Source organism: Eptatretus burgeri, chromosome 16 (assembly GCF_056783735.1).
Source record: "Eptatretus burgeri isolate ZD-2024b chromosome 16, Ebu_testis_v1, whole genome shotgun sequence".
NCBI classification, from domain to species: domain Eukaryota; kingdom Metazoa; phylum Chordata; class Myxini; order Myxiniformes; family Myxinidae; genus Eptatretus; species Eptatretus burgeri.
The window spans coordinates 2285329-2312511 of record NC_140976.1 but is presented as its reverse complement, the minus strand read 5'-3'; the positions used below and the strand labels follow the sequence as shown (position 1 = coordinate 2312511).

Genomic DNA, 27183 nt, shown 5'->3' with positions numbered 1-27183 from the left:
TAAGAGAGTTGGACACGCTCCTACCTCTGGCAATCAGTCTGCTCGGCCGACAGTGTGCGTGACCCCGTGAATAGCTGAGCTCCAGTTTGGGCAGTAAGCGCTTTAGTGAATTGGCCAGCCAATAATTGCTTATAGTAACCTTGCAGTCAGTCGTTCGATTCTCGTTTCGTTTTGCTAGTCAATGCATCAGTGAACCAGCTAGTTACTGAGAAGGTAATATTGGTCGCTAACCGAGTTGTGAACTTAATTCATTGTTGAGGATTACCAACCTGTCGCATCGTTCGACCAAAGTTACTAAGTTATTACTTTGTCACCAAGTTAACCATAAAGGTAAATCAATCCCCTATTTAAACCCTCAGGCTCAGCTACAACAGTTGCGTTGGATTGTCTCAAAGTGTTCGGCTTCACCATGAGCATCTCCACCTGACGACTCAACCTGTTCAACTTCACCTCCTCCAAATGAATGATCTTCATCTGTCCTCTCCTGTCTTCATTTGAACATCTTCTGCTCATCTCTATATAAAACTAAAACCTCAGACAAATTCCAGGTAACTTCGTATTATTACTTTTTGTAGTGGCCGAGTCAGCCTTAACCACTCAGGGCACCTTTCTACCTCCAACCACGTTTGGTACTCTGAAGCTTATACACTATGTCTTGTACACAATGCCAGGCTCCAACTGCCTCAGCTTCCCGAATCCTTCTGCTCAGCCTTCTCGCACCTTTGGGTACTCCGTGGGTGGAAGCAAAACGGCCAGAAGTTCATTCAATCCCAATCCTGATTGTTCGTTGTAACCCAGAAGGTCAACCACTGGATTCTCAGCAGGATCACTACCCTCGTGAGGGGCCGCAAGCAGTTCAATACCGGCTTCACGGACTTCAGAGACCATTGTGGCTGGACCTAAAGATTGATGCATCAGCTCTCGCTCAAACTTTCCATTCGTTTTCTTTTGGGCATGAGGGGAGAGGTGCAGTAGATGACAACAGGTGGGAGAATAGGAAACATGGTGATAACATGGAAATGGAAGTAAAAAATATGGAAGAGGATGAAGACCTGAAGAAAAACATGAAAATGAAGAGTGAGATGCAGTTCAAAGAAAATGTACCAAAGGGTGGAGAAAGACCTCATGATGAAAAGATGAAAAGGCAAGATGTTGAGGTGGATGTGGAGAGTAAAGGAAGTGATGCAGTGCAGGGGAGTGCAAATGTGAACATTGAGAGAAAGAAAGATGCAAGACGAGCAACTATCAAAACAACAACCATGGACCTCAGCAATCAACCACTCAACTATCTGTTAAACCCACAGCAACTCGACCCTCACTTATGCCTGTTTTCTGGCTCTGTCCGGAGCTGTCCCATCTGTCCCAAGATCGGCCATGCCTCGGTCAGCATTTGTGGGGCTTTAACAGGCTTTATCTCCAGTCGAGGCCAAGAAATGGGAATCGGGCCTTTCTCGGTGTGTGCAAGTCAGTATCATGGGCCGTGTGTGCATCGGTTAACTTTTGCTGGAGATTGGGAATCGAGTAACAGCAGCGAAAGTTTTGAAGACCTATTGATGTCCAGTGGAGCAAAAGGGAATACGGAGTCTGAGCAGCAGGTGTCAGAAGATCAGTTAAAGAATTCTGCAAGGCACACTTTGCATGAGAGCCCATGGTCTTTCTCCAATGAACAAAGTAGAGAGGAAGAAAGTACTGAAGTTCAACAGATTATGAATCACCACGAGACAGAAAAGAGCCAGAAGATTCCCCAGAAAAGGAAACCTACAAAATGGATCCTCAATAACACAAAATTAGGAGCTACATTTGAAACTGCTGAGAGTGGTGATCACCTCAAGTCAACTTGGGGTGAAGAGAATGAGAATAAAGTGAAGGACATGATCGACATGACTACTACGAAAAAAACCTCATTGCTTGCCGAGAGTGGAGCAAATTTCAGAAGCAACAAAAGATCATTTCTGAAAAGCAGGACTGATGTGCAGACCACTTGGGACACAGCTAGGCGTGCAAAGCGCTTCGTTTCTCGGCCACGGCATCTGAAGGTGGTTTTGGTGATGGACGACAGCGTGAGGCAGGAGTATGACGTGCAAGCTGAAGCATATGTACTCACCATGGGAGCTCGAGCAGCCAGAGTGATTGCAGATGGAAGCCTGGAGAGCAGCCTGCGGATGTTTATCACCGGCATCACTTCACTACCTAGTGAGGGAGAGGATAACTCATTGATACACGGGGAGGGAAATGGGGGAAGAAACAGAGGAGGGGGAAGATTTAGAGATGGAGAGGGTAACAGTGGAGACTTTGATGGAAAAGGAGACAAGGTGGTGGTGTCAGGAAAGGAAAAGATGGTGAAAGACTATGGGATCGGTGGAAAGAGGCAGAAGGAGAGTGCAGCAATGCTGCTCAAATCCTTCTGTGATTGGCAAAAGCATTTGAACGAGGCTCATCCCCACCTCCAACGGCAACACGATGCTGCTGTACTTATTACACGAAAGGTAAGAATGACCCTTTTTGCATCCTTTCCATGACATGCCTTTGGCTAATGACTGCTCAGACCTTTTATCACTTGGTTTTGTAATTCAGGAATTGTGAGCAACTTCATTGTGTATGAACTGCCTGAGGTTCAATTCCCAGTAACTTCTTATCTGATGAAACCTGACTTCTCGTGTGGTGTCAGGACGAGGCATCATACTCTGTAAGGCAAGCTGCTTGTCTGACGAGAGGGTAAGCCAATTGTCCTAACTACAGTGTGGATAATAATAAAGATCGCACAAAGTCTCCTGGAAGTGTGGCTATTTGCGGCAGGACCCTGGCCGAGTTCCAAATTTGATGTACGTGTTCGCCATAGACCACGACCTTCCTTATCAGAAGCCGTATCGTGACCGCCTTTGATGTGATACGAGGATGAGGCCCCATGTGATACGAGGATGTACCTGCATGATGACTAATGTTTCCATAATTCTCCATTTGGAATTCGAGTAAAATGACATCAAACATCTAGTGTCCGGCGCCAGAGCCCCGGCCTGAACCTAATTAGACCGCATCGAAACGTCTTGGAGCACGGACCGAGAGCCAGAATCAACAGAACAGAGACATCACAATCCGTGCACTTGCTCTGAAGGAGGAATGGTATAAAATATTCCTTATGCTCTGACCATTGATGGCATGATCACCTTAGCCAACACATTGGAAGAAGAGCACTCCATACTCGAATGAAGTTGCAGCTCATGCAAGCGAGGCACACTTTTCCTGGCCACGTTATCCTTTTAGATTGTTCGCTCATGCTGATGACTCCAACATGGATTAAATAACCATTAATTATTATTGTCTCCTACTTCGGGTAAGCAATGAGATAACTGTCACTGGGAATAGTTAAAGGCCAGGTTATCACCTAAGCCTGCATGAACATGACCCTCAGAATAGCATGCGGATTCCTGGGTTCGCATTCTTTCCTCATTTTGGGCCTGTGATTAAACTTGGAACAGAAGTAAAGATAGTCGCCAGGAGTTTTACTGTGGATGATATGCAGCAGACCAAAAGGTTACAATGACCTCTTCATTGGCTCGTGCAACCAACATTTAATTGGGTCCCACTGTGCGGCGTTTGTAATCTCATCGCCAATGAAGTAACGAGGTTCAGAAAGGATGCTTCAGAGATGTTCATGCATTCATTTCTGGGACATCTCCCAACCCCTGCCCCCTTTCCCCAAATAATGGGACAAAAGGTGAAAAACATAATTGATGCCATTTTCATTTCTGAAAGAGAAGAAATTCGATTAACATCAGGATATTGTGCTGTACTTGGAAGATACCTGTCGTGTCCGTCATAGGACTGGGCATGTGATACCTGTCGTCTTGTTGAAAGTAAACCCATCATCAGGAGGATACAAGTGTTCTAGTGTTTGGTTAGCTTCACCTGTGGTGAGGATTAGGGTGAAGTGTGGTCTTGTCGAGAATAACAAAGCAGGGAGCTATAGCAATAAGCAGCATTGACCCCAGTGGTGAACTCCTTTGTTAAGTACACTTTGCCTGCTCAGAGTGGCAATGAGTGTGGATTCGAGCACAATGAGCATTTCTATTAGTTGAGTTGTTACCTGAACGACTCCAGCATTGAACACTTTGTAGATGAGTCTTCCTTCTGTTCATCACTCATTGTTTTCCTGCACAGCTATCCCCTTCGTGTACTGCTCAGTTGGTTGGTTATTGCTGATCCACTGATGAGTGAACACCAATTGTACTAGGCTGACGGGATGACCTGGAGGTACGCACACTCGTTTCTGAGCTGTCTAGTCTGGGTTCGAATCCCGACCCAGCTATAAACTGTCATCCCGGTGTTTCACAGGCAGGGTGATTCACCAATGTGTGTACCGTCCGTTGAACAGGTGGCCTGCCTTCCAGCATTTGTTGTTAGTCGTTAAAGATCCGAATGTGTCCTTTATGAAGAGTAGGCGAGCTATCGCCGACACCATGAACAAAATACAAATTCCTTCTTTAACATCCGGGGGGGGGCACTGCATCAGCGGCTGACCCCCACAGCATTGTGCTGCATACAAACAAAGAATAAGACTACTGACTGTGCTTTCCACTAAAGCACCTCATCAAAGCTAAACCACAGTCATCGCTCTTTCAAATGCCAGTAAACCTTGACATTCCAGAACCACCGAAACACTGCCAGGAACTGTGCTGTTTGTATCTTGCTTTGTGGTGTAGAGATCTACTGCAGGATCATGTGGCAAACTTACATTCCTTCTCGAATGCACGCAATATCAAATAAACATGGTAAACAAACTCTTGGCGATTTGTCTCATTCGCAGTTGTCTGTGTCGTCGCTTTGTTTTCAACACCCTTCCCCTGTAACTCCACCCCTGTCCCAAAATTCTGATTTACCCTTTCCTCCTTCATCCGTACAATCATAACAATGGACAATCAGTTCATTACCTATCAAAAGATCTGTATTTGGATATCACTTTCTCTTTACACCTCTTCCTCTCGTCACTAACTCCTTTGGGTTTTGTGATCGGAACTTCAGCAGACCGATTGTACCGACCTGATGGGAGAGGGAGAGAGAGAGAGAGAGAGAGAGAGAGAGAGAGAGAGAGAGAGAGAGAGAGAGAGAGAGAGAGAGAGAGAGAGAGAGAGAGAGAGAGAGAGAGAGAGAGAGAGAGAGAGAGAGAGAGAGAGAGAGAGAGAGAGAGAGAGAGAGAGAGAGAGAGAGAGAGAGAGAGAGAGAGAGAGAGAGAGAGAGAGAGAGAGAGAGAGAGAGAGAGAGAGAGAGAGAGAGAGAGAGAGAGAGAGAGAGAGAGAGAGAGAGAGAGAGAGAGAGAGAGAGAGAGAGAGAGAGAGAGAGAGAGAGAGAGAGAGAGAGAGAGAGAGAGAGAGAGAGAGAGAGAGAGAGAGAGAGAGAGAGAGAGAGAGAGAGAGAGAGAGAGAGAGAGAGAGAGAGAGAGAGAGAGAGAGAGAGAGAGAGAGAGAGAGAGAGAGAGAGAGAGAGAGAGTCCTGTTTGCTAACCTATACTCCTTCACTCTCTCAGAACCTGTGTGGGTCTCAAGACTGCGAGACGCTCGGAATGGCAGAGGTCGGGACTGTGTGCAACCCGAACCGAAGCTGTGCCGTGGTGGAGGACGATGGAGTCAACACAGCACTCGCCATTGCACATGAACTAGGTACAGGACAGCACACCTGAGTTGCAATCATCAGCATTCAATTGAACCCACCAAACTAACAGAGTCGTCTCACCAGCATCACCACCTCACTTGCTCACTCACCTCACCAGCACCACCGCCGCCATGGCAGTTTATGGCGATAATATTCATACATCATAATCAGGATGCAAAACAAAGGGTAAAATTGAAGATTCGAGCTTGATTATTCCAACATTTGGGGAAAGGAAGATGTCGATGATAATTAACCCAAACACTAATATAACCTCACCTAATGCTAAATTGTTTCATTCTTAAATTTGTTATAAAAATTAAAATCTCTAAATAATTTCACATAATTTGTTATATTAATAAGAAGAGGCATCCAGCGTAACAAATAAGAGGAATTGTTGAATCACACATCTGTGCCGGCGTGCTTTCCAGGCCATCTGCATTAACTCGACAAGCAGACACGGGATAAGGAATGGCAGGCGGTCAGTCTGGGACTCAAACTATGGCCCTTCTGGCATGACTGCTTGCAGTTCATCGCTGGGCTATCCAGTTACCTCAAAGCACGGGCTCCCTGGCAGGCCAGTGACGTTGGCTTGTCTCTTGGCTGCCTGTGTTGAGAGAAAGTGCCAAAATGTTGGGAAAAGAACGCGAATAGTTTCCACACTCACTTTCCAATCGAGAAAAAAAGGGGATGAGAGGGAAGCAAAAATTGATGATTGAGGAGACAGAGATATCAATGAAGGTAAAAACAGAAGAAAAATGAGACCGTGAGGTTTATAAAATGGGGAGAAATCAAACCCAACAATATTCCTCAGCAGATCACGAAGACGTTGCCGATTCACCCAACCAGATGAAAAAAAACAGGATCTCCCTGACAGTGGGGCTTGCTGCCTGGTACACTAATGCAACATTTCAACAAGATTGTTCACAAAAACTATGAGAACACAACACCCCTTCACACTACGCTATCACACCCACCATCCATCATCTTGCACCACTTTCTGCATGCAGGACATCTTCTCGGCCTCCCCCACGATGAGTCGGAGCAATGTCAGCGCTTACTTTCATTGCCCGTTCCCACCTCCTCCGGAGTTCAAGGACATGTAATGGGTGAGACACTGCGGAGCGTTTCAATGGACAAGCCGTGGTCACAGTGCAGTGCGAGGCATCTCATGGATTTCTTTGATGCTGGCCATGGTAAGGTCCTATCATTTTCCTTATCAATATCCCCTTTCCAACATGTGCTTCATTATCCAATTACCTTCATCATTATTTCTCTCTTCATGCATTTATTCACCCTTTTCCAAAAACCACAAATATACACTAGTTGAGGCAGCCCGTATGTCTCGTATGCTGTGTGAAGCAGCCCACGTGTCTCATGCTTGTCAGGGCTGCCTGCTACTCTCCCATGCTTGCCTGGTCTGCCCTCTCATCTTTCAAGCTTGTCATGATCACCCTCGCATCTCCTACAGTTGACGGGCCCACCCCCCACATCTACAACAATTGGCAGGGCCAACTGCACATCTCCCCCACTTGTCGGGCTTGCCCACTCATCTCCCATAGTCACAAGTGCATCTCTCACCTTTAGTGGCACCGCCCCCGTGTCTCTCTCACTTGCCGGTGCCGGCCACATGTTCCTTTACGTTTGCCATTGCCACCCAGGCATCCCCCATGTTTGCTGGCACCGCCCGTGCATCCCCAGACTTGCCGGCATCGTCCTGCATACCCCAGACTTGCCAGCATTGCCCGTGCATCCCCCAGACTTGCCAGCATCACCCATGCATTCCCCAGACTTGCCGGCATCACCCGTGCGTCCCCCAGACTTGCCGGCATCACCCGTGCGTCCCCCAGACTTGCCGGCATCACCCGTGCGTCCCCCAGACTTGCCGGCATCACCCATGCGTCCCCCTGTCTTGCTGGCATCACCCGTGCGTCCCCCTGACTTGCTGGCATCACCCATGTGTCCCCCAGACTTTCTGGCATCACCCGTGCGTCCCCCAGACTTGCCTGCATCACCTGTGTGTCCCCCAGACTTGCTGGGATCACCTGTGCGTCCGTCAGACTTGACAGTGTCCCCCACACATTCCGGCACATCCCCCACACATTCCGGCGTGTCCCCCACACATTCTGGCATGTCCCCGATACATTCTGGCGCGCCCCCGATACATTCCGGCGCGTCCCCCACACATTCTGGCGTGTCCCGTACACATTCCGGCATGTCCCCCACGCATTCCGGAACATGCCCCATGCACTCCAGCATGTCCCGCACACATTCTGGCACGTTCCCCACACATTCCGGCGTGTCCCGTACACATTCTGGCATGTCTCCCACGCATTCCGGAGCGTGCCCTATGCACTCCGGCATGTCCCGCACACATTCCGGCATGTCCCCCACACATTCCGGCATGTCCCCCACACATTCCGGCATGTCCCCCACACATTCCGGCGTGTCCCCCACACATTCCGGCGTGTCCCCCACACATTCCGGCGTGTCCCCCACACATTCCGGCATGTCCCCCACACATTCCGGCGTGTCCCGCAGACATTCCGGCACGTCCTCCACACATTCCGGAGCGTGCCCCATGCACTCCGGTGCTGCCGGCACGTCCTTCACGCTTGTCGATGCCACTCCCATTACTCATGTTTGTCAACATCGCCCATGCGACCTCCATGTTTGTTAGCACCATGTCTTGATGCTTGTAACATCCACTGTGCCCTCCACATAGTTACATCTCTGTCAATCTTTCTTACCCCAAGGGAAGTGCCTCAGACAACGGCCCTCCTCTCAGCCGCTCTCCCCAAATCCTGGCTGGACACTGGATTTGAATTTTCAGTGCCAGGCACAGTTTGGAAAAGGCTGGGTGCACTGCTCGCGAGTTGGATCATCCTGCGCGGTGCTTTGGTGTACTCAAAGTCTTGGGACGGGGACGGAACCGGGATCGTGCCGAAGCCGTGGGGCCCCGTGGGCAGATGGCTCGTCGTGTGGGCCAAATCATGCCTGTCTGCACAGTCGCTGTGTCCAGAAATCCAAACATCATCAGGTGTGTATGAGTATGTGCACATTGTCACATTTACTCTGGAGGAGGGTTTCTCACAAGCTCTCATGTTGATAAAATCCCAACATTTTGCCAATTTTCATATCTGACTGAACTTACAGGATCGCTCAGAGGTAGCAAATTCAGCTTTGAATGGTCCAGTCTGGGTTTGATTCCTTATCCGAAGATAAATTGTCCCCCTGGTAATTCACAGGTCCAAGGAAATAACAACAAGTTTATCTTCTTTTAAACCTGGCTATCTGTCTATTCGAATTCTTTGGGATCTGTCACTGCTCCAGCGTGTTGTTTCACATTCTCCTTTCATTCCCTCCCCCACAGGTCCCCATTGCGGGTGGCTGGGCCCCATGGGCGGCTTGGGGTCCGTGCTCTCGGTCCTGCAACGCCGGTGTGCAGGAGGCACGACGTACCTGCACCCGGCCCACCCCACGTGCTGGAGGAGATTTTTGCCGTGGACGGCAACTGCGAATGCGATCATGCAACACAAAGCCATGTCCCAATGGCAACGGTGAGTGTGTGGCTTGTACTCGTTCACCATCATGCAGCAAATGGGCCATGATGAACAACTCACAGAGCTAGCACGACGTTCGCACTCACCATTAGAGAGAGTGTGCACGAGGTTCACACTCACCATTAGAGAGAGTGAGCATGAGGTTCACACTCACCATTAGAGAGAGTGAGCATGAGGTTCACACTCACCATTAGAGAGAGTGAGCATGAGGTTCACACTCACCATTAGAGAGAGTGAGCATGAGGTTCACACTCACCATTAGAGAGAGTGAGCACGAGGTTCACACTCACCATTAGAGAGAGTGTGCACGAGGTTCACAATCACCATTAGAGAGAGTCAGCACGAGGTTCACACTCACCATTAGAGAGAGTGAGCACGAGGTTCACACTCACCATTAGAGAGAGTGTGCACGAGGTTCACACTCACCATTAGAGAGAGTCAGCACGAGGTTCACACTCACCATTAGAGAGAGTGAGCACGAGGTTCACACTCACCATTAGAGAGAGTGTGCACGAGGTTCACACTCACCATTAGAGAGAGTGAGCATGAGGTTCACACTCACCATTAGAGAGAGTGAGCATGAGGTTCACACTCACCATTAGAGAGAGTGAGCATGAGGTTCACACTCACCATTAGAGAGAGTGAGCATGAGGTTCACACTCACCATTAGAGAGAGTGAGCACGAGGTTCACACTCACCATTAGAGAGAGTGTGCACGAGGTTCACACTCACCATTAGAGAGAGTCAGCACGAGGTTCACACTCACCATTAGAGAGAGTGAGCACGAGGTTCACACTCACCATTAGAGAGAGTGTGCACGAGGTTCACACTCACCATTAGAGAGAGTGAGCACGAGGTTCACACTCACCATTAGAGAGAGTGTGCACGAGGTTCACACTCACCATTAGAGAGAGTGAGCATGAGGTTCACACTCACCATTAGAGAGAGTGTGCACGAGGTTCACAATCACCATTAGAGAGAGTCAGCACGAGGTTCACACTCACCATTAGAGAGAGTGAGCACGAGGTTCACACTCACCATTAGAGAGAGTGTGCACGAGGTTCACACTCACCATTAGAGAGAGTGAGCATGAGGTTCACACTCACCATTAGAGAGAGTGAGCATGAGGTTCACACTCACCATTAGAGAGAGTGAGCATGAGGTTCACACTCACCATTAGAGAGAGTGAGCACGAGGTTCACACTCACCATTAGAGAGAGTGTGCACGAGGTTCACAATCACCATTAGAGAGAGTCAGCACGAGGTTCACACTCACCATTAGAGAGAGTGAGCACGAGGTTCACACTCACCATTAGAGAGAGTGTGCACGAGGTTCACACTCACCATTAGAGAGAGTCAGCACGAGGTTCACACTCACCATTAGAGAGAGTGAGCACGAGGTTCACACTCACCATTAGAGAGAGTGTGCACGAGGTTCACACTCACCATTAGAGAGAGTGAGCATGAGGTTCACACTCACCATTAGAGAGAGTGAGCATGAGGTTCACACTCACCATTAGAGAGAGTGAGCATGAGGTTCACACTCACCATTAGAGAGAGTGAGCATGAGGTTCACACTCACCATTAGAGAGAGTGAGCACGAGGTTCACACTCACCATTAGAGAGAGTGTGCACGAGGTTCACACTCACCATTAGAGAGAGTCAGCACGAGGTTCACACTCACCATTAGAGAGAGTGAGCACGAGGTTCACACTCACCATTAGAGAGAGTGTGCACGAGGTTCACACTCACCATTAGAGAGAGTGAGCACGAGGTTCACACTCACCATTAGAGAGAGTGTGCACGAGGTTCACACTCACCATTAGAGAGAGTGAGCATGAGGTTCACACTCACCATTAGAGAGAGTGTGCACGAGGTTCACAATCACCATTAGAGAGAGTCAGCACGAGGTTCACACTCACCATTAGAGAGAGTGAGCACGAGGTTCACACTCACCATTAGAGAGAGTGTGCACGAGGTTCACACTCACCATTAGAGAGAGTGAGCATGAGGTTCACACTCACCATTAGAGAGAGTGAGCATGAGGTTCACACTCACCATTAGAGAGAGTGAGCATGAGGTTCACACTCACCATTAGAGAGAGTGAGCATGAGGTTCACACTCACCATTAGAGAGAGTGAGCACGAGGTTCACACTCACCATTAGAGAGAGTGTGCACGAGGTTCACACTCACCATTAGAGAGAGTCAGCACGAGGTTCACACTCACCATTAGAGAGAGTGAGCACGAGGTTCACACTCACCATTAGAGAGAGTGTGCACGAGGTTCACACTCACCATTAGAGAGAGTGAGCACGAGGTTCACACTCACCATTAGAGAGAGTGTGCACGAGGTTCACACTCACCATTAGAGAGAGTGAGCATGAGGTTCTTAATTAACCATTAGAGAGAGTGAGCACGAGGTTCACACTCACCATTAGAGAGAGTGAGCACGAGGTTCACACTCACCATTAGAGAGAGTGAGCACGAGGTTCACACTCACCATTAGAGAGAGTGTGCACGAGGTTCACACTCACCATTAGAGAGAGTGAGCATGAGGTTCACACTCACCATTAGAGAGAGTGAGCATGAGGTTCTTAATTAACCATTAGAGAGAGTGAGCACGAGGTTCACACTCACCATGAGAGAGAGTGAGCACGAGGTTCACACTCACCATGAGAGAGAATGAGCACGAGATTCACACTCACCATTAGAGAGAGTGAGCAAGAGGTTCACACTCACCATTAGAGAGAGTGAGCACGAGGTTCACACTCACCATTAGAGAGAGTGAGCACGAGGTTCACACTCACCATTAGAGAGAGTGAGCACGAGGTTCACAATCACCATTAGAGAGTGAGCACCAGGTTCACAATCACCATTAGAGAGTGAGCAGGAGGTTCACACTCACCATTAGAGAGAGTGAGCACGTGGTTCACACTCACCATTAGAGAGAGTGAGCATGAGGTTCACACTCACCATTAGAGAGAGTGAGCATGAGGTTCACACTCACCATTAGAGAGAGTGAGCACGAGGTTCACACTCACCATTAGAGAGAGTGAGCACAAGGTTCACACTCACCATTAGAGAGAGTGAGCACGAGGTTCACACTCACCATTAGAGAGAGTGAGCACGAGGTTCACAATCACCATTAGAGAGAGTGAGCACGAGGTTCACACTCACCATTAGAGAGAGTGAGCATGAGGTTCACACTCACCATTAGAGAGAGTGAGCATGAGGTTCACACTCACCATTAGAGAGAGTGAGCATGAGGTTCACACTCACCATTAGAGAGAGTGAGCATGAGGTTCTTAATTAACCATTAGAGAGAGTGAGCACGAGGTTCACACTCACCATGAGAGAGAGTGAGCACGAGGTTCACACTCACCATTAGAGAGAGTGAGCACGAGGTTCACACTCACCATTAGAGAGAGTGTGCACGAGGTTCACACTCACCATTAGAGAGAGTGAGCATGAGGTTCACACTCACCATTAGAGAGAGTGAGCATGAGGTTCTTAATTAACCATTAGAGAGAGTGAGCACGAGGTTCACACTCACCATGAGAGAGAATGAGCACGAGATTCACACTCACCATTAGAGAGAGTGAGCAAGAGGTTCACACTCACCATTAGAGAGAGTGAGCACGAGGTTCACACTCACCATTAGAGAGAGTGAGCACGAGGTTCACACTCACCATTAGAGAGAGTGAGCACGAGGTTCACAATCACCATTAGAGAGTGAGCACCAGGTTCACAATCACCATTAGAGAGTGAGCAGGAGGTTCACACTCACCATTAGAGAGAGTGAGCACGAGGTTCACACTCACCATTAGAGAGAGTGAGCATGAGGTTCACACTCACCATTAGAGAGAGTGAGCATGAGGTTCACACTCACCATTAGAGAGAGTGAGCACGAGGTTCACACTCACCATTAGAGAGAGTGAGCACGAGGTTCACACTCACCATTAGAGAGAGTGAGCACGAGGTTCACACTCACCATTAGAGAGAGTGAGCACGAGGTTCACACTCACCATTAGAGAGAGTGAGCACGAGGTTCACAATCACCATTAGAGAGAGTGAGCACGAGGTTCACACTCACCATTAGAGAGAGTGAGCACGAGGTTCACACTCACCATTAGAGAGAGTGAGCATGAGGTTCACACTCACCATTAGAGAGAGTGAGCACGAGGTTCACACTCACCATTAGAGAGAGTGTGCACGAGGTTCACACTCACCATTAGAGAGAGTCAGCACGAGGTTCACACTCACCATTAGAGAGAGTGAGCATGAGGTTCACACTCACCATTAGAGAGAGTGTGCACGAGGTTCACACTCACCATTAGAGAGAGTGAGCACGAGGTTCACACTCACCATTAGAGAGAGTGAGCATGAGGTTCTTAATTAACCATTAGAGAGAGTGAGCACGAGGTTCACACTCACCATGAGAGAGAGTGAGCACGAGGTTCACACTCACCATTAGAGAGAGTGAGCATGAGGTTCACACTCACCATTAGAGAGAGTGAGCACGAGGTTCACACTCACCATTAGAGAGAGTGTGCACGAGGTTCACACTCACCATTAGAGAGAGTCAGCACGAGGTTCACACTCACCATTAGAGAGAGTGAGCACGAGGTTCACACTCACCATTAGAGAGAGTGTGCACGAGGTTCACACTCACCATTAGAGAGAGTGAGCACGAGGTTCACACTCACCATTAGAGAGAGTGAGCATGAGGTTCTTAATTAACCATTAGAGAGAGTGAGCACGAGTTTCACACTCACCATGAGAGAGAGTGAGCACGAGGTTCACACTCACCATTAGAGAGAGTGAGCACGAGGTTCACACTCACCATTAGAGAGAGTGTGCACGAGGTTCACACTCACCATTAGAGAGAGTGAGCATGAGGTTCACACTCACCATTAGAGAGAGTGAGCATGAGGTTCTTAATTAACCATTAGAGAGAGTGAGCACGAGGTTCACACTCACCATTAGAGAGAGTGAGCACGAGGTTCACAATCACCATTAGAGAGTGAGCACCAGGTTCACAATCACCATTAGAGAGTGAGCACGAGGTTCACACTCACCATTAGAGAGAGTGAGCACGAGGTTCACACTCACCATTAGAGAGAGTGAGCACGAGGTTCACACTCACCATTAGAGAGAGTGAGCACGAGGTTCACACTCACCATTAGAGAGAGTGAGCACGAGGTTCACACTCACCATTAGAGAGAGTGAGCATGAGGTTCACACTCACCATTAGAGAGAGTGAGCATGAGGTTCACACTCACCATTAGAGAGAGTGAGCACGAGGTTCACACTCACCATTAGAGAGAGTGAGCACGAGGTTCACACTCACCATGAGAGAGAGTGAGCACGAGGTTCACACTCACCATTAGAGAGAGTGAGCACGAGGTTCACAATCACCATTAGAGAGAGTGAGCACGAGGTTCACACTCACCATTAGAGAGAGAGTGAGCACGAGGTTCACACTCACCATTAGAGAGAGTGAGCACGAAGTTCACAATCACCATTAGAGAGAGTGAGCACCAGGTTTGCACTCACCATTAGAGAGTGAGCACAAGGTTCACACTCACCAATAGAGAGAGTGAGCACGAGGTTAACACTCACCATTAGAGTGTGCACGAGCTTCACACTCACCATGAGAGAGAGTGAGTGAGCACGAGGTTCACACTCACCATTAGAGAGAGTGAGCATGAGGTTCATAATTAACCATTAGAGAGAGTGAGCACGAGGTTCACACTCACCACTAGAGAGACTGAGCACAAGGTTCACACTCACCATGAGAGAGTGAGCAAGAGGTTCACACTCACCATTAAAAAGAGCTCGTATGAGGTTGGCACTCACCATTAGTAAGAGCTTTTCAAGGTTCTCACTCACCATGAGACAAAGCTTTACAAAGTTCACACTCACCATTTGAAAGCTTGTACGAGGTTCGCACTCAGCCTCACTATTAGAGAGCTTGTGTGAGGTTCGCACTCAGCCTCACCATTTGAGATTTCGTGTGAGATTCGCACTCAGCCTCACCATTCGAGAGCTCGTGTGAAGTTTGCACTCAGCCTCACCATTAGAGAGCTCATGTGAGATTCACACTCAGCCTCACCATGAGAGAGCTCGTGTGAGATTCGCACTCAACCTCACCATTAGAGAGCTCATGTGAGATTCGCACTCAGACTCACCATTAGAGAGCTCATGTGAAGTTTGCACTCACCCTCACCATTAGAGAGCTCATGTGAGATTCGCACTCAGCCTCACCATTAGAGAGCTCGTGTGAGATTCACACTCAGCCTCACCAATAGAGAGCTCGTGTGAGATTCGCACTCAGCCTCACCATTAGAGAGCTCGTGTGAGATTCGCACTCAGCCTCACCATTAGAGAGCTCATGTGAGATTCGCACTCGGCCTCACCATTAGAGAGCTCGTGTGAGATTCGCACTCAGCCTCACCATTAGAGAGCTCATGTGAGGTTCGCACTCACCCTCACCATTGGAGAGCTCGTGTGAGGTTCGCATTCACCTTCACCATTAGAGAGCTCATGTGAGGTTCGCACTCACCCTCACCATTAGAGAGCTTATGTGAGGTTTGCACTCACCCTCACCATTAGAGAACTCATGTGAGGTTCACACTCACCCTCACCTTGAGAGCTCGTGTGAGGTTCACACTCACCCTCACCATTAAAGAGCTCGTGTGAGGTTCGCACTCACCCTCACCATCAGAGAGCTCGTGTGAGGTTCGCACTCACCCTCACCATTAGAGAGCTCGTGTGAGGTTCGCACTCCCCTCACCATTAAGGAGCTCGTGTGAGGTTTGCACTCACCCTCACCATCAGAGAGCTAGTACGAGGTTTTTTTTTTTCCAAAGGGTTCATTACACCATTAAAATTAAATAATGGGAAAATTAAAAATGCCTGATGTTGGCTTCGTGGCAACAGTGGTGGGCTTGGGATCCTCGGGTTCTGAGTTAAAATCCTGCCTGGCTGTTGAATTAATACCAGGTGGGGTTGACTCTGCCTGTCATTCTTCTGAGGTCGGCAAAATGAGTGCCAGCTTGCTGGTATCCTGTGTCGGAGTGGTGACCCGTCCAGTATTGTGCCCAATAGCCAAGGAGACTGCTTAGGTGGCACCAACGCCCTGCACAGACTATGGTCCCAATGGATGGATGGATGGAAAATTAAATAAATAAAATCATAATAATAATGGCACAATTAAAAAATTAAAAATAAATAATTTAAAATTGAAAAGATTTAAATTGCTGTAAATTGAAAAAAAAAATTATATATATATATATATATATATATACATATGCAGTATCTGTGCATATTTAGATAACTGTGTTGGAGTGGTGACACATCCAGTATTATAACCCTGTCATCAAGAACCTCTGATCTGTTTCAAGCATGGTTAATAATCTATCTATAATTCCAGCAGTGTGTGTGTGTGTGTGTGTGTGTGTGTGTGTGTGTGTGTGTGTGTGTGTGTGTGTGTGTGTGTGTGTGTGTGTGTGTGTGTGTGTGTGTGTGTGTGTGTGTGTGTGTGTGTGTGTGTGTGTGTGTGTGTCTGCGACCGCTGTTTCTCGCCAACCACTGGTCCGAGCTAATTGAAACTTTCCACGTATATTTCTTGGGACCCGAGTATGTGGCTTTTCAAGGTTTGATATTAGTCGGACAATTGGCTCACAAGTTATGGCCATTTATTTACCAAACCAATGACAGGACACGGTGATATGACGTCATAATTGACGGCACAATTCTTCTTCTTGGTTTTTTTTTTTTTTGCACGTACGGCCACGCACGTACCTGCACGCACTAGTAAAGAAAAAAATTGAAGAATAAATTATTTTAATATGCCGAGTACCCGCCCTACAGGCGAGGTCTTGTTCCAAACATACGACACGTTCTTCTGACGCATACCTTTATTTGGGCGGTGTATTGGCAACTGACAGCTCTGTGTAGGCAAAAAAAAAAATCCTGGTTAGGTGCATGAAGCAAAAACATACCTACGACTTATAATTCAAAACACCTCAGTGCACAACAAAGATAACTAGAACTACGTTGTCGATGGCACACCATCGCATATTCCCACGCGCACTGCTTTGTCCCATTAACGCTCGGTGAAATTTTATCTTGCAAAATGGATTGACTATTCTTTTCTATTTGATGTGCTTTATGACCAAAGACTGACTATGTTTACTAAATCAGAAGTCATTGCAAGCATGTCAACATTTCATGAAACATTAATTTAACATTGTCCAGCAATATAGAACTGGGCATCAATTTAATCATAGGAATGAACTGTGTATAATATTAATTATAATTATTCATCATCAATTAGATAAATACAGCAAAACCTGTGACTGTTTGTCACTCATGGGGGCCACATAAGTAAGGTCTTTATAAAATAATTTACCATGTACAATGGTAAATACACTTAAAAAAATCAGCCCCCATGACCACACCCCCTCTGGCCCAGCCCCTAGGGGTCATATCAAAACTCCGACAGTGTTGTGCCCTTCCCCATACATATATCTACTGTGTCCCAAAGTTTCTAGTTCCTATCTCAAACGGTGTAGGAGGAGCTATTTTGACCCCCTATCCGCTAAGTACCCCCTACCCCCCCGCCCCCCCCAAGCACCCTTTGATCATCATGTGTTTAAAAAAAATATGTTGTTAAATGTACAACTCATGAATATGTTTGATTTAAAAAGCTATAAGAGAATTAAAAAAAAAAAAATCACTCCCATGACCCCAACCCCTCTGGCCCAGCCCCTAGGGGTCATACCAAAACTCCGACAGTGCTGTGCCCTTCCCCATACATATATCTACTATGTCCCAAAGTTTCTAGTTCCTATTTCAAAGGGTGTAGGAGGAGTTGCAGGGTAAGACGGACGTACGGACGTACGGACGGACGGCGGAGACAATCACAATATTCCCGCTTTTCTTCGAAAGTGCGGGAATAATGAAAAAGCGAGACACCATGGAGACCAAGACAAAACACTTAATGCCTCCCTCTGGGAACCATAATCATGCCATTAAAACAATGGAATGATCACTCAGAGTACAATGAAACAGGTACAGTGTCACAGGTACAGTGTAACAGGTGCAGTGTAACAGGTACAGTGTAACAGGTGCAGTGTAACAGGTGCAGTGTAACAGGTGCAGCGTAACAGGTACAGCGTAACAGGTACAGCGTAACAGGTACAGCGTAACAGGTACAGTGTAACAGGTACAGTGTAACAGGCACAGCGTAACAGGTACAGTGTAACAGGTACAGCGTAACAGGTACAGCGTAACAGGTACAGCGTAACAGGTACAGCGTAACAGGTAGAGCGTAACAGGTACAGCGTAACAGGTACAGTGTAACAGGTACAGCGTAACAGGTACAGCGTAACAGGTAGAGCGTAACAGGTGCAGCGTCACAGGTGCAGTGTCACAGGTACAGTGTAACAGGTGCAGTGTCACAGGTGCAGCGTCACAGGTACAGTGTAACAGGTACAGCGTAACAGGTACAGCGTAACAGGTACAGTGTAACAGGTAGAGCGTAACAGGTGCAGCGTAACAGGTGCAGTGTCACAGGTACAGTGTAACAGGTAGAGCGTAACAGGTGCAGCGTCACAGGTGCAGTGTCACAGGTACAGTGTAACAGGCACAGCGTCACAGGTACAGCGTCACAGGTGCAGTGTCACAGGTGCAGCATCACAGGTGCAGTGTCACAGGTACAGTGTAACAGGTGCAGTGTCACAGGTGCAGTGTCACAGGTACAGTGTAAGCTTCAACCCAATGGTAGATCATGATTCGTTGATCTTGACACACCTGGTGATCATGCACCCATCCAGATACATTCATCATTTCAATTATGCATCCTATGACTGCTGGCAGCAACGTTGCTAGGAGTGTGGCTGTGCCGCTGATGCAGTGCCCCATGTAGGTGAGAGCAGGAATGAGGAATTTGTTCATGTGCCGGCGATAGCTTGCTTACTTTTCGCCAAGGATACTGAGGGATCTTTAACGTCCATCAACTGATGCTGCAGACAGGACACTCGGCTTAATGTCCATCCGTGGGAAGACACACACACACATTGATGCCTCGCATTGCCTGTGAAACACCAGGATGACAGTTTATAGCTGGGTCGAGATTCGATCCAAGGCTCGACAGCTCAAACGGCGAGTGTGAATGTGTACCTATAGGAGTCCACCTCGTCCTAATTCACCTCTCGGAGTCAAACTCATTCTGCCAACTCATACTAATTCATGAAATGCACATTTTGTTGCCAAAGCCCAGTGCACACTCAACCTCGAGCTGGTGGGCCCCTAGTGGTAAACACTGGACAGCGTAGGCTGCCCACTACTGTAAGGCTACTTTCATCACACGGTACAGGTAGATGGAGATGCTCCCTCAATCACATCTCCTAATGTCACCCCCACCTTCATCCTCACCCCCCCCCCACCCCCCACTCCCTTCCACCCTCCATACATGATGGTGGACACCATTTGGCTTACATGCAGATACTTCAATTTTCTGTCCAACGTCTCCCTCTAGTGCCTTACTCGAGTGATGCAACATCTTGCTTGATTAAGGTAGTGAGTAGATCACATGGCAGACTACCGAACGGATAAATCTAGCTTTGGCCCTTTCGAGCATGAACGAATCACTGTTGGACTCACTTCACTTAAACCGCAACATCTTCATTGCTCCCTCTCCTTTCAGCTCTCTCATTCCGAGAGGAACAGTGTTCCGCTTTCAACCAGCGCCTCCTGAGCCCCATGGGAGACCTCAGAGCCCTGAACGGAATGCCCAACTCCTGGACTCCCAAATACACTGGTGTTCCAGCAGAAGATCATTGCAAGCTGGTGTGTCAAGGTTCTGGCACTAACTTCTACGCCATTCTTAAGCCAAGGGTATGAAAGTCTCTTTCCTCCACCACCCCTCACCCCCTCACGTACCCCTGCACACCCCAAAGCCCCACCCTGCCCTACTCAATCCTGATTCAATATTTATATATTTATTTTCATTATTGCATTGACTCGAGAGTTTTACAATAAATTGCAACCTTGGTTGCTGAGGAGAGGAATTTGAGTGAGGAGGTGGTAGGTCCAGTGGAAGACGTAGTGCTGATTATGTAGAGCTGAACCTTAAGGTGCTCGATGCTGTTGGTGCCATCAGATGAAGACGGACATTTCTTCATTTCTGCCTCCCCTATGTTTCCTCACCTGTACCAGGTTTTTGATGGGACGCCTTGTGGTCCGACTGTTCCTGGGGTTTGCGTACGTGGCCGATGCCGTCCTGCCGGATGTGATGGTGTCCTGGGCTCGCGGGTTCGTTTAGACCGTTGCGGTGTGTGTGGAGGTGATGGAAGTGGTTGTGTCCGAGTCAGCCTATCATTCAATCAGGTCAAGTGAGTTTCCATTTTCGATATTCTTTCCACACACCCTTCTTTGACTTTATTTAATAAATTAAGCATTTGTCTTGCTGTCCGAGATGTCCAAGGCTGGAAAATAGAGACATTTAGACACGCGTGACCAGTACACATCATCCATTTTCGTGGAATTTCATCCTCCCACGTGGAGAAGTGTATTTTCATGGATGCCTGTTCAGAATGTTGGTTCCCTCCATGTTCTGCACATTATTATGACGGAGATTACGTTATCATTGGGATATTGGCCCATCTTCATGAAAGATCATTGAAGACCTGCCCAAGTCCAATAACGTGAAACATTTGGATGTATATTCACAAATCCTGCTTCTTCTTTTTTTTTTTTTTGGATACATAGTTGAGGCTCATGGAAGAGCTAGAACACAGAACATATCAGGACGCAGCATAATTAAGGGGACAGCAGGAGAAAGGGGGAAATGCCAACAGCAGGGTGGAGGGAGAAAATAGACTGAGACGGACAAACACCGGATGCAGGTAACGATGAGGGTTAGGGAAGAACACAAGGGGTGGACAAGATGGGTACAGAAGCAAAATTTTAGGAGGGGTAGGGGCGGTTTAACGAGTGGAGAAAATATCATGGCTTTGGATTAGGGACGATCTGAGACGGTGGTGAACAGCTGTTTTGAAAACCTGGAGAGAGGAATGAAATTGACGAGACGTGGAAGTTGGTGCCACAAGTGGGGGGAAAAAACAAAATATAGGAATAAATGAATGAAGGTGAGCTGTGGTACTGGATTTTAGCAGTTTCACTTGGGGGGGGGGTTGCTGGTGGACAGTGTAGCACCTGCATATACCTGGAAGGACAAAGGATGCAAAACCAGAAAAGAGACGGAAGAAGAAGATCAAACTGTTGGCGATGGCATTAGTGATTGGCCCATAGACTCAGCTTCATCGTGGGTGATTCCAATTATGTTGAAGGCCTTGGTTTCCATGGCGTCAAGCTGAGCAAGATGTGAGGCAGGGAAGCCAGCCAGCCCAGAGGAGAGAGCAGTACTCTGTTGAGCTGCAAATGAAAGCCTTCTCGGTGGAAAGGAGCTCAGGTGGTGTGCCAAGGAAGGACTTCGCATGACGGAGGATGCCCAGTTGGCACCTGGCTTTCGAGGCTAACTTAGAAATGTGAATTACCCAAGCGAGATCATGGCTGATAGTGAGACCCAAGAGTTTCAGTGGGTAAACTTCTTTGAGAGGGTTGTTGAGAAAGTAGATGGGAGGGTTTGTGGTACGGTCCTATCAGAGAGATAGAGCGAGAGAAGGATTTCTCAGGATTAAAAGACATATTCCAAGGTTTTGACCAGTTTGTGATTTTGTCAATGTCTGAGGAGAGGGAAGAGGCTGCTGCATGTGTGTCGGAATGTTGAGGGATGTCACGACAGAGGGTGGAGTCATCAGCAAAGAGATAAAGAGGATTTTCAGAGAACCAGAGGGATCAATGATGAAGATCCAGAAGGGGACTGGGCCACTCCAGCCTTGACAGGGAGAGGAGATTAAAGGATTCCGTCGAGAGTAACATGCTGGTTATGAGAGTAGAGAAAGTCAGTAATCCACATGCGGAGTTGGCCTTGGATGCCAAAGGCAGACGGTTTGGAGAGCAAGGCAGGATGGTAGACGGTATTGAAAGCTCGAGATATATCCAGAGAGATGACTGATCTAATGTCTGACATCTATTGTTGGGAGAGTAGAAGCAGCATGTCCAAGGAAGAGTGACCTGATGTGAATCTGAATTGATGATCTGAGATGAGGCTGTTGGAGAAAAGGAATTTTATATCAACTGTGATGATGGATTCCATGACCTTGCCGATGATTGGAAGTGAGCTGATAGGTCTGGAGTTGAGGGGATCTGTTTTTGCACCTTTTTTATGTAATGTAGTGACGTTGGTGGATTTCCAAGTCGATAGAAGATGACTGAGTGCAAATGACAGGGTAAAAGGGCAGAGAGATTCTGTGCAAGAGCAGCAAAACATGTTTTCGGACTTCTGAGCTGATGCCGTCCAGTGCAGTTGCTGAATCAGAGTCGAGGGTTGCCATAATCTTTCATCTGTTCAGGTACAAAAGCCACATAATCAAGGAGCAGGTGGGCATGACAGGAAAGAGTTGGTGTGAGTAAGGGGTTGGAGACACAATATTTGGGTGAAAACACAGAATTGAGGCATTCAGCCTTCTCACGAGTGGAGTTGGCTGTGGTTCCATTTGAAGAGAGGGATGGGACAGAAGGGGAGCATACACCAGAGACAGACTTGATAAGGTGGCACCAGGTTTTAGAGAAGGGAGAGAAGTTTGAAACTTTTGGGCCTGCATGTTTCGAACTGCATGTTCACCTGATGGATAAGGCCACTCATTGTGGCTTTACCTGTGGGTGGCCTTGCTTTGGCCATGGCACATTCACCTGATGGATAAGGTAGCACATCACAGGTTTATCTGTAAGTGCCCTCGCATTGGGCCCTGCATGTTCACCTGGTGATTTTTGGTATGGGTCGTCCAGCTTTGGGCCCGATATGTTCGCCTGATGGACAAGGCCATAAATGGCATCATTACTTGTGAGTGGACTTGCTTTTTGGGCCCTGCATATTTGTGTCCATGCTAAGATGGATGGCCCGAAGTGACGTTTAGCTTTCACTTGTATCTTTAAGACACTCCATCTCCATGATGGTTTTTTTAGTGAAACATTTTGTGCTTTGTTAGACAGCGACGGCATGTCTCCAAAGTCCTGAGTTGAAAGTATATCCCAAGCATACATGGCCTGAGAGTCAGACATCTCAGCTTGAATGTAATGCACATGACAAGAATGCTTACACAAGAGCAAAGCAAATTCACAATGGAGTTCGAGTTGGGAGTGAAGGTTTACAGAGTAAATGATTGTCCAGAAACTTTGGACATGATGGTGGAAGAGTGAAAAAAAAAAAAAGAAGGAGTTCAGGAAAGATGTGAGTTGATCCATCTGGTGGGCGAAATGTCTTGGATTAAATCCCAAACTTATCATCAGTCATCGTGAAAACTTGGCTTACTGTCTACAGATCTGCAGCTCCAGTCATGTGGCTGCTGTCCAAGTGCTTGCGTTCCGGAACGTTTCTCCTTCCGCGTGTCTGTTGCTACAGACAGGATACAAATACATTGAACATAGAATGTCTGTTCCTTTAAACCTGCTAACGAGGTACAACAAACGAGCGTGACTAAACCTCAAAACAAGAAAGACCTCACCTTGCTGTGCCCTCTGGCCTGTGGAGCAGGTTGGCTGGCCTTGTACCCCCAAAATGCTTCAAGTAACACAAACAATTCATCCTGTCGGGAACAAGCAATAACTTCGACCCGCTGTGTCTGCAAGTGTCAAATATGTATTGTTTCTGTGGCCAGAGAATAATAATACTTGAACGCTTTTCCAAAGTTTGCAAAACAAACACATCCACATATGGTATTTACCTACCACTCAAACAACACAAACACAAACATGGTCCCAAGGAGTAGTGTATAAAATGACTGTCGTGTCCACAGGAAACACTCCACTTTCGTCCTTCCCTGAAAATATAGGACATGAAACAACCAACCAGTGTGCTCATACACAGCCAAAAACACACACACACACACACACACACACACACACACACACACACACACACACACACGTGGATACTTTGAGACCTGAGACCTGGATGTGTTCCGTTCCACCTTCTGAAAACTACGTATGGAGATAACAACCAAAGACACTATAACTGAGGATATAACAACAATAACAAGGACACGAAATGAGGATTGCATTCCAGTTTGAAGGCATACCAAAATGATGGATGTAATCTTGTACACAACACTATTTACAGATTTTGTTTGTGTACAGTGTGGAACACTAACGAAGGAATGCTTCACGTGTTTTCAAGGGTGGGATACAACAGCATGACGATGATTCCTGCGGGAGCTACAGGATTGGACATCCGGCAGAGAGGGAGAAGTTCTGGGGGAAAAGCACCCCCCATGGTTTTCCTGGCCATCAGTAAAGGGGAGGACAAGACCGAGAGCAAGTCGGTGATTTCAGGAGTGAACGAGAAGAAAGAAAAAAGGCAGGTGTTCACACAGCTCAAGTACCTGTTGAACGGAGTGAACACCTTGGCGACCGGGGGAAGAGACGTGGTGCTGGGTGGAGGGGCTGTGCTTTTGTACAACGGTGCGTTGGCCAGGGTTCAGCGGATCAGGGGGTACGGGGCCCTGCCACATCCTCTGCACCTGGAAGTGCTGACTTTTATGCCGACGCAGAAAGTCGGTGTCAGGGTGTTGTACTACATGCCAAAGCTGGGGAAGGAGACCTCATGAAGAAAAGCAAATGGAATGTTCTCCACTCCCCAAGTACAAGCTGTCGGGCCGTGGTCTCGGCTGAACATTATATCTAAAGGATAAGCATGTACGTAGACAAGTGGATGGAACGTTTCCAATGAGTTATTCACAAGGATGTACACCGAGTGGCGAGGTTTTAGCGAAGGTGAGACATTTATAGAGGTGGACAGGTGATATAGGAGGGTTGGTGGGAAGAGTGCCATCAAGTGTAAAAGTTAGGTGAATATAGGAGCAATGATCTACTCTGTTTTATTTTTGTTATTATCATTGTTGTTGTTATAATTATTTTTATATTCTAATTTATTCACAAAATTAAGTAAATTAATTTTGACATTTGGGAAACAATGCTACATGGCTTAGGTGTGCATCAAAAGGGGGAGAGGGAAAGGGATTGGGTGAAGGGTTACTGTGATGAGATGATTTATTTATTCCAGATCAGAAAATCGAGTTACTTATTAAATAAAAAATTATCATTATTAATAAAAGAGCCTTTGTACAATCAACACCGCACTTACATCACATCACATCACGTGGTTTTACTTTTTGTAGAACATGCACACAGGCACTACACACTCTGGGGAGCACACACGCAGGCACTACACACCCTGGGGAGCACACACGCAGGCACTACACAGCCTGGGGAGCACACACGCAGGTACTACACAGCCTGGGGAGCACACACGCAGGCACTACACAGCCTGGGGAGCACACACGCAGGCACTACACAGCCTGGGGAGCACACACGCAGGCACTACACACCCTAGGGAGCACACACGCAGGTACTACACACCCTGGGGAGCACACACGCAGGCACTACACACCCTGGGGAGCACACGCGCAGGTACTACACACCCTGGGGAGCACACACACAGGCACTACACACCCTGGGGAGCACACATGCAGGAACTACACACCCTGGGGAGCACACACAGGCACTACACAACCTGCGGAGCACACACAGGCACTCCACACCCTGGGAAGCACACACACAGGCACTACACACCCTGGGGAGTACATACACAGGCACTACACACCATGGGGAGCACACACAGGCACTACACACCCTGGGGAGCACACACACAGGAACTACACACCCTGGGGAGCACACAGGCACTACACAACCTGCGGAGCACACACAGGCACTACACAACCTGCGGAGCACACACAGGCACTCCACACCCTGGGAAGCACACACACAGGCACTACACACCCTGGGGAGTACACACACAGGCACTACACACCATGGGGAGCACACACAGGCACTACACACCCTGGGGAGCACACACAGGCACTCCACACCCTGGGAAGCACACACACAGGCACTACACACCCTGGGGAGTACACACACAGGCACTACACACCATGGGGAGCACACACAGGCACTACACACCCTGGGGAGCACACACACAGACACTACACACCCTGGGGAGCACACACAGGCACTACACACCCTGGGGAGCACACACACAGACACTACACACCCTGGGGAGCACACACACAGACACTACACACCCTGGGGAGCACACACGCAGGCACTACACACCCTGGGGAGCACACACAGGCACTACACACCCTGGGGAGCACACATGCAGGCACTACACAGTACACACCCTGGGAGCAGAGGCACTACTCCTGAGAAGCCACACCACACCTCCTTGTTGTCACCCTTTAGCTGCATGTTTAAGCTGAAAGTCTTTGCTTTAGAATGAATCCTGGGGCTTTAGAGCTCACAGAGCTAAACTAATACACCAAGCTTGTTCAATCTGCAGCATCAGCGATGATACCTGATGGGCAAGTCAGTCGATGACCCCAATCCCAAAAGGTGTATTATTGCATGGCACACGTGTTCACACTATAACATGTGCTTACAAAGTTCGATGGTGGCAATTATAAATAAATATGTTTTTTTTTTTTTACCTGGGGGAACTCGAGACACCTGTTCCCATCAATCTCGGTCTCGAGTGAGGCAGACCACCCAATACCAGGCAGCTTGTAATGGTGTGTCACAGAAGGTATAACGATGACTTCATCACGTCGAACGTTAGCCAAGGAAGCAGGAAAATAGTGACTCTCACAGACGAGGTGAATATAGAGCACGATTGAACTGTGGGGTCTGATTCTTACCAAATGTGCACGCGCACACACACACACACACACACACACACACACACACACACACACACACACACACACACACACACACACACACACACACACA

General features: G+C 47.9%; 1 protein-coding gene across 2 annotated transcripts; it reads left to right on the top strand.

Annotated features, from left to right (window-relative positions):
* LOC147010328 (A disintegrin and metalloproteinase with thrombospondin motifs 4-like) lies at nt 1–27183 on the top strand. Of its 2 annotated transcripts, none has more exons than XM_085859159.1 (9): nt 1–213; nt 360–2486; nt 5522–5654; nt 6654–6839; nt 8400–8683; nt 9017–9203; nt 19922–20112; nt 20434–20609; nt 24515–27183. In XM_085859159.1, the coding sequence occupies exons 2-9, from the start codon at nt 651–653 to the stop codon at nt 24942–24944; spliced, it is 3423 nt and encodes a 1140-aa protein (XP_085715285.1). In that variant the 5' UTR covers nt 1–213; nt 360–650; the 3' UTR covers nt 24945–27183. The 2 variants fall into 2 exon arrangements, with proteins under 2 accessions (XP_085715285.1, XP_085715286.1); XM_085859160.1 differs by having other exon boundaries at nt 10–93.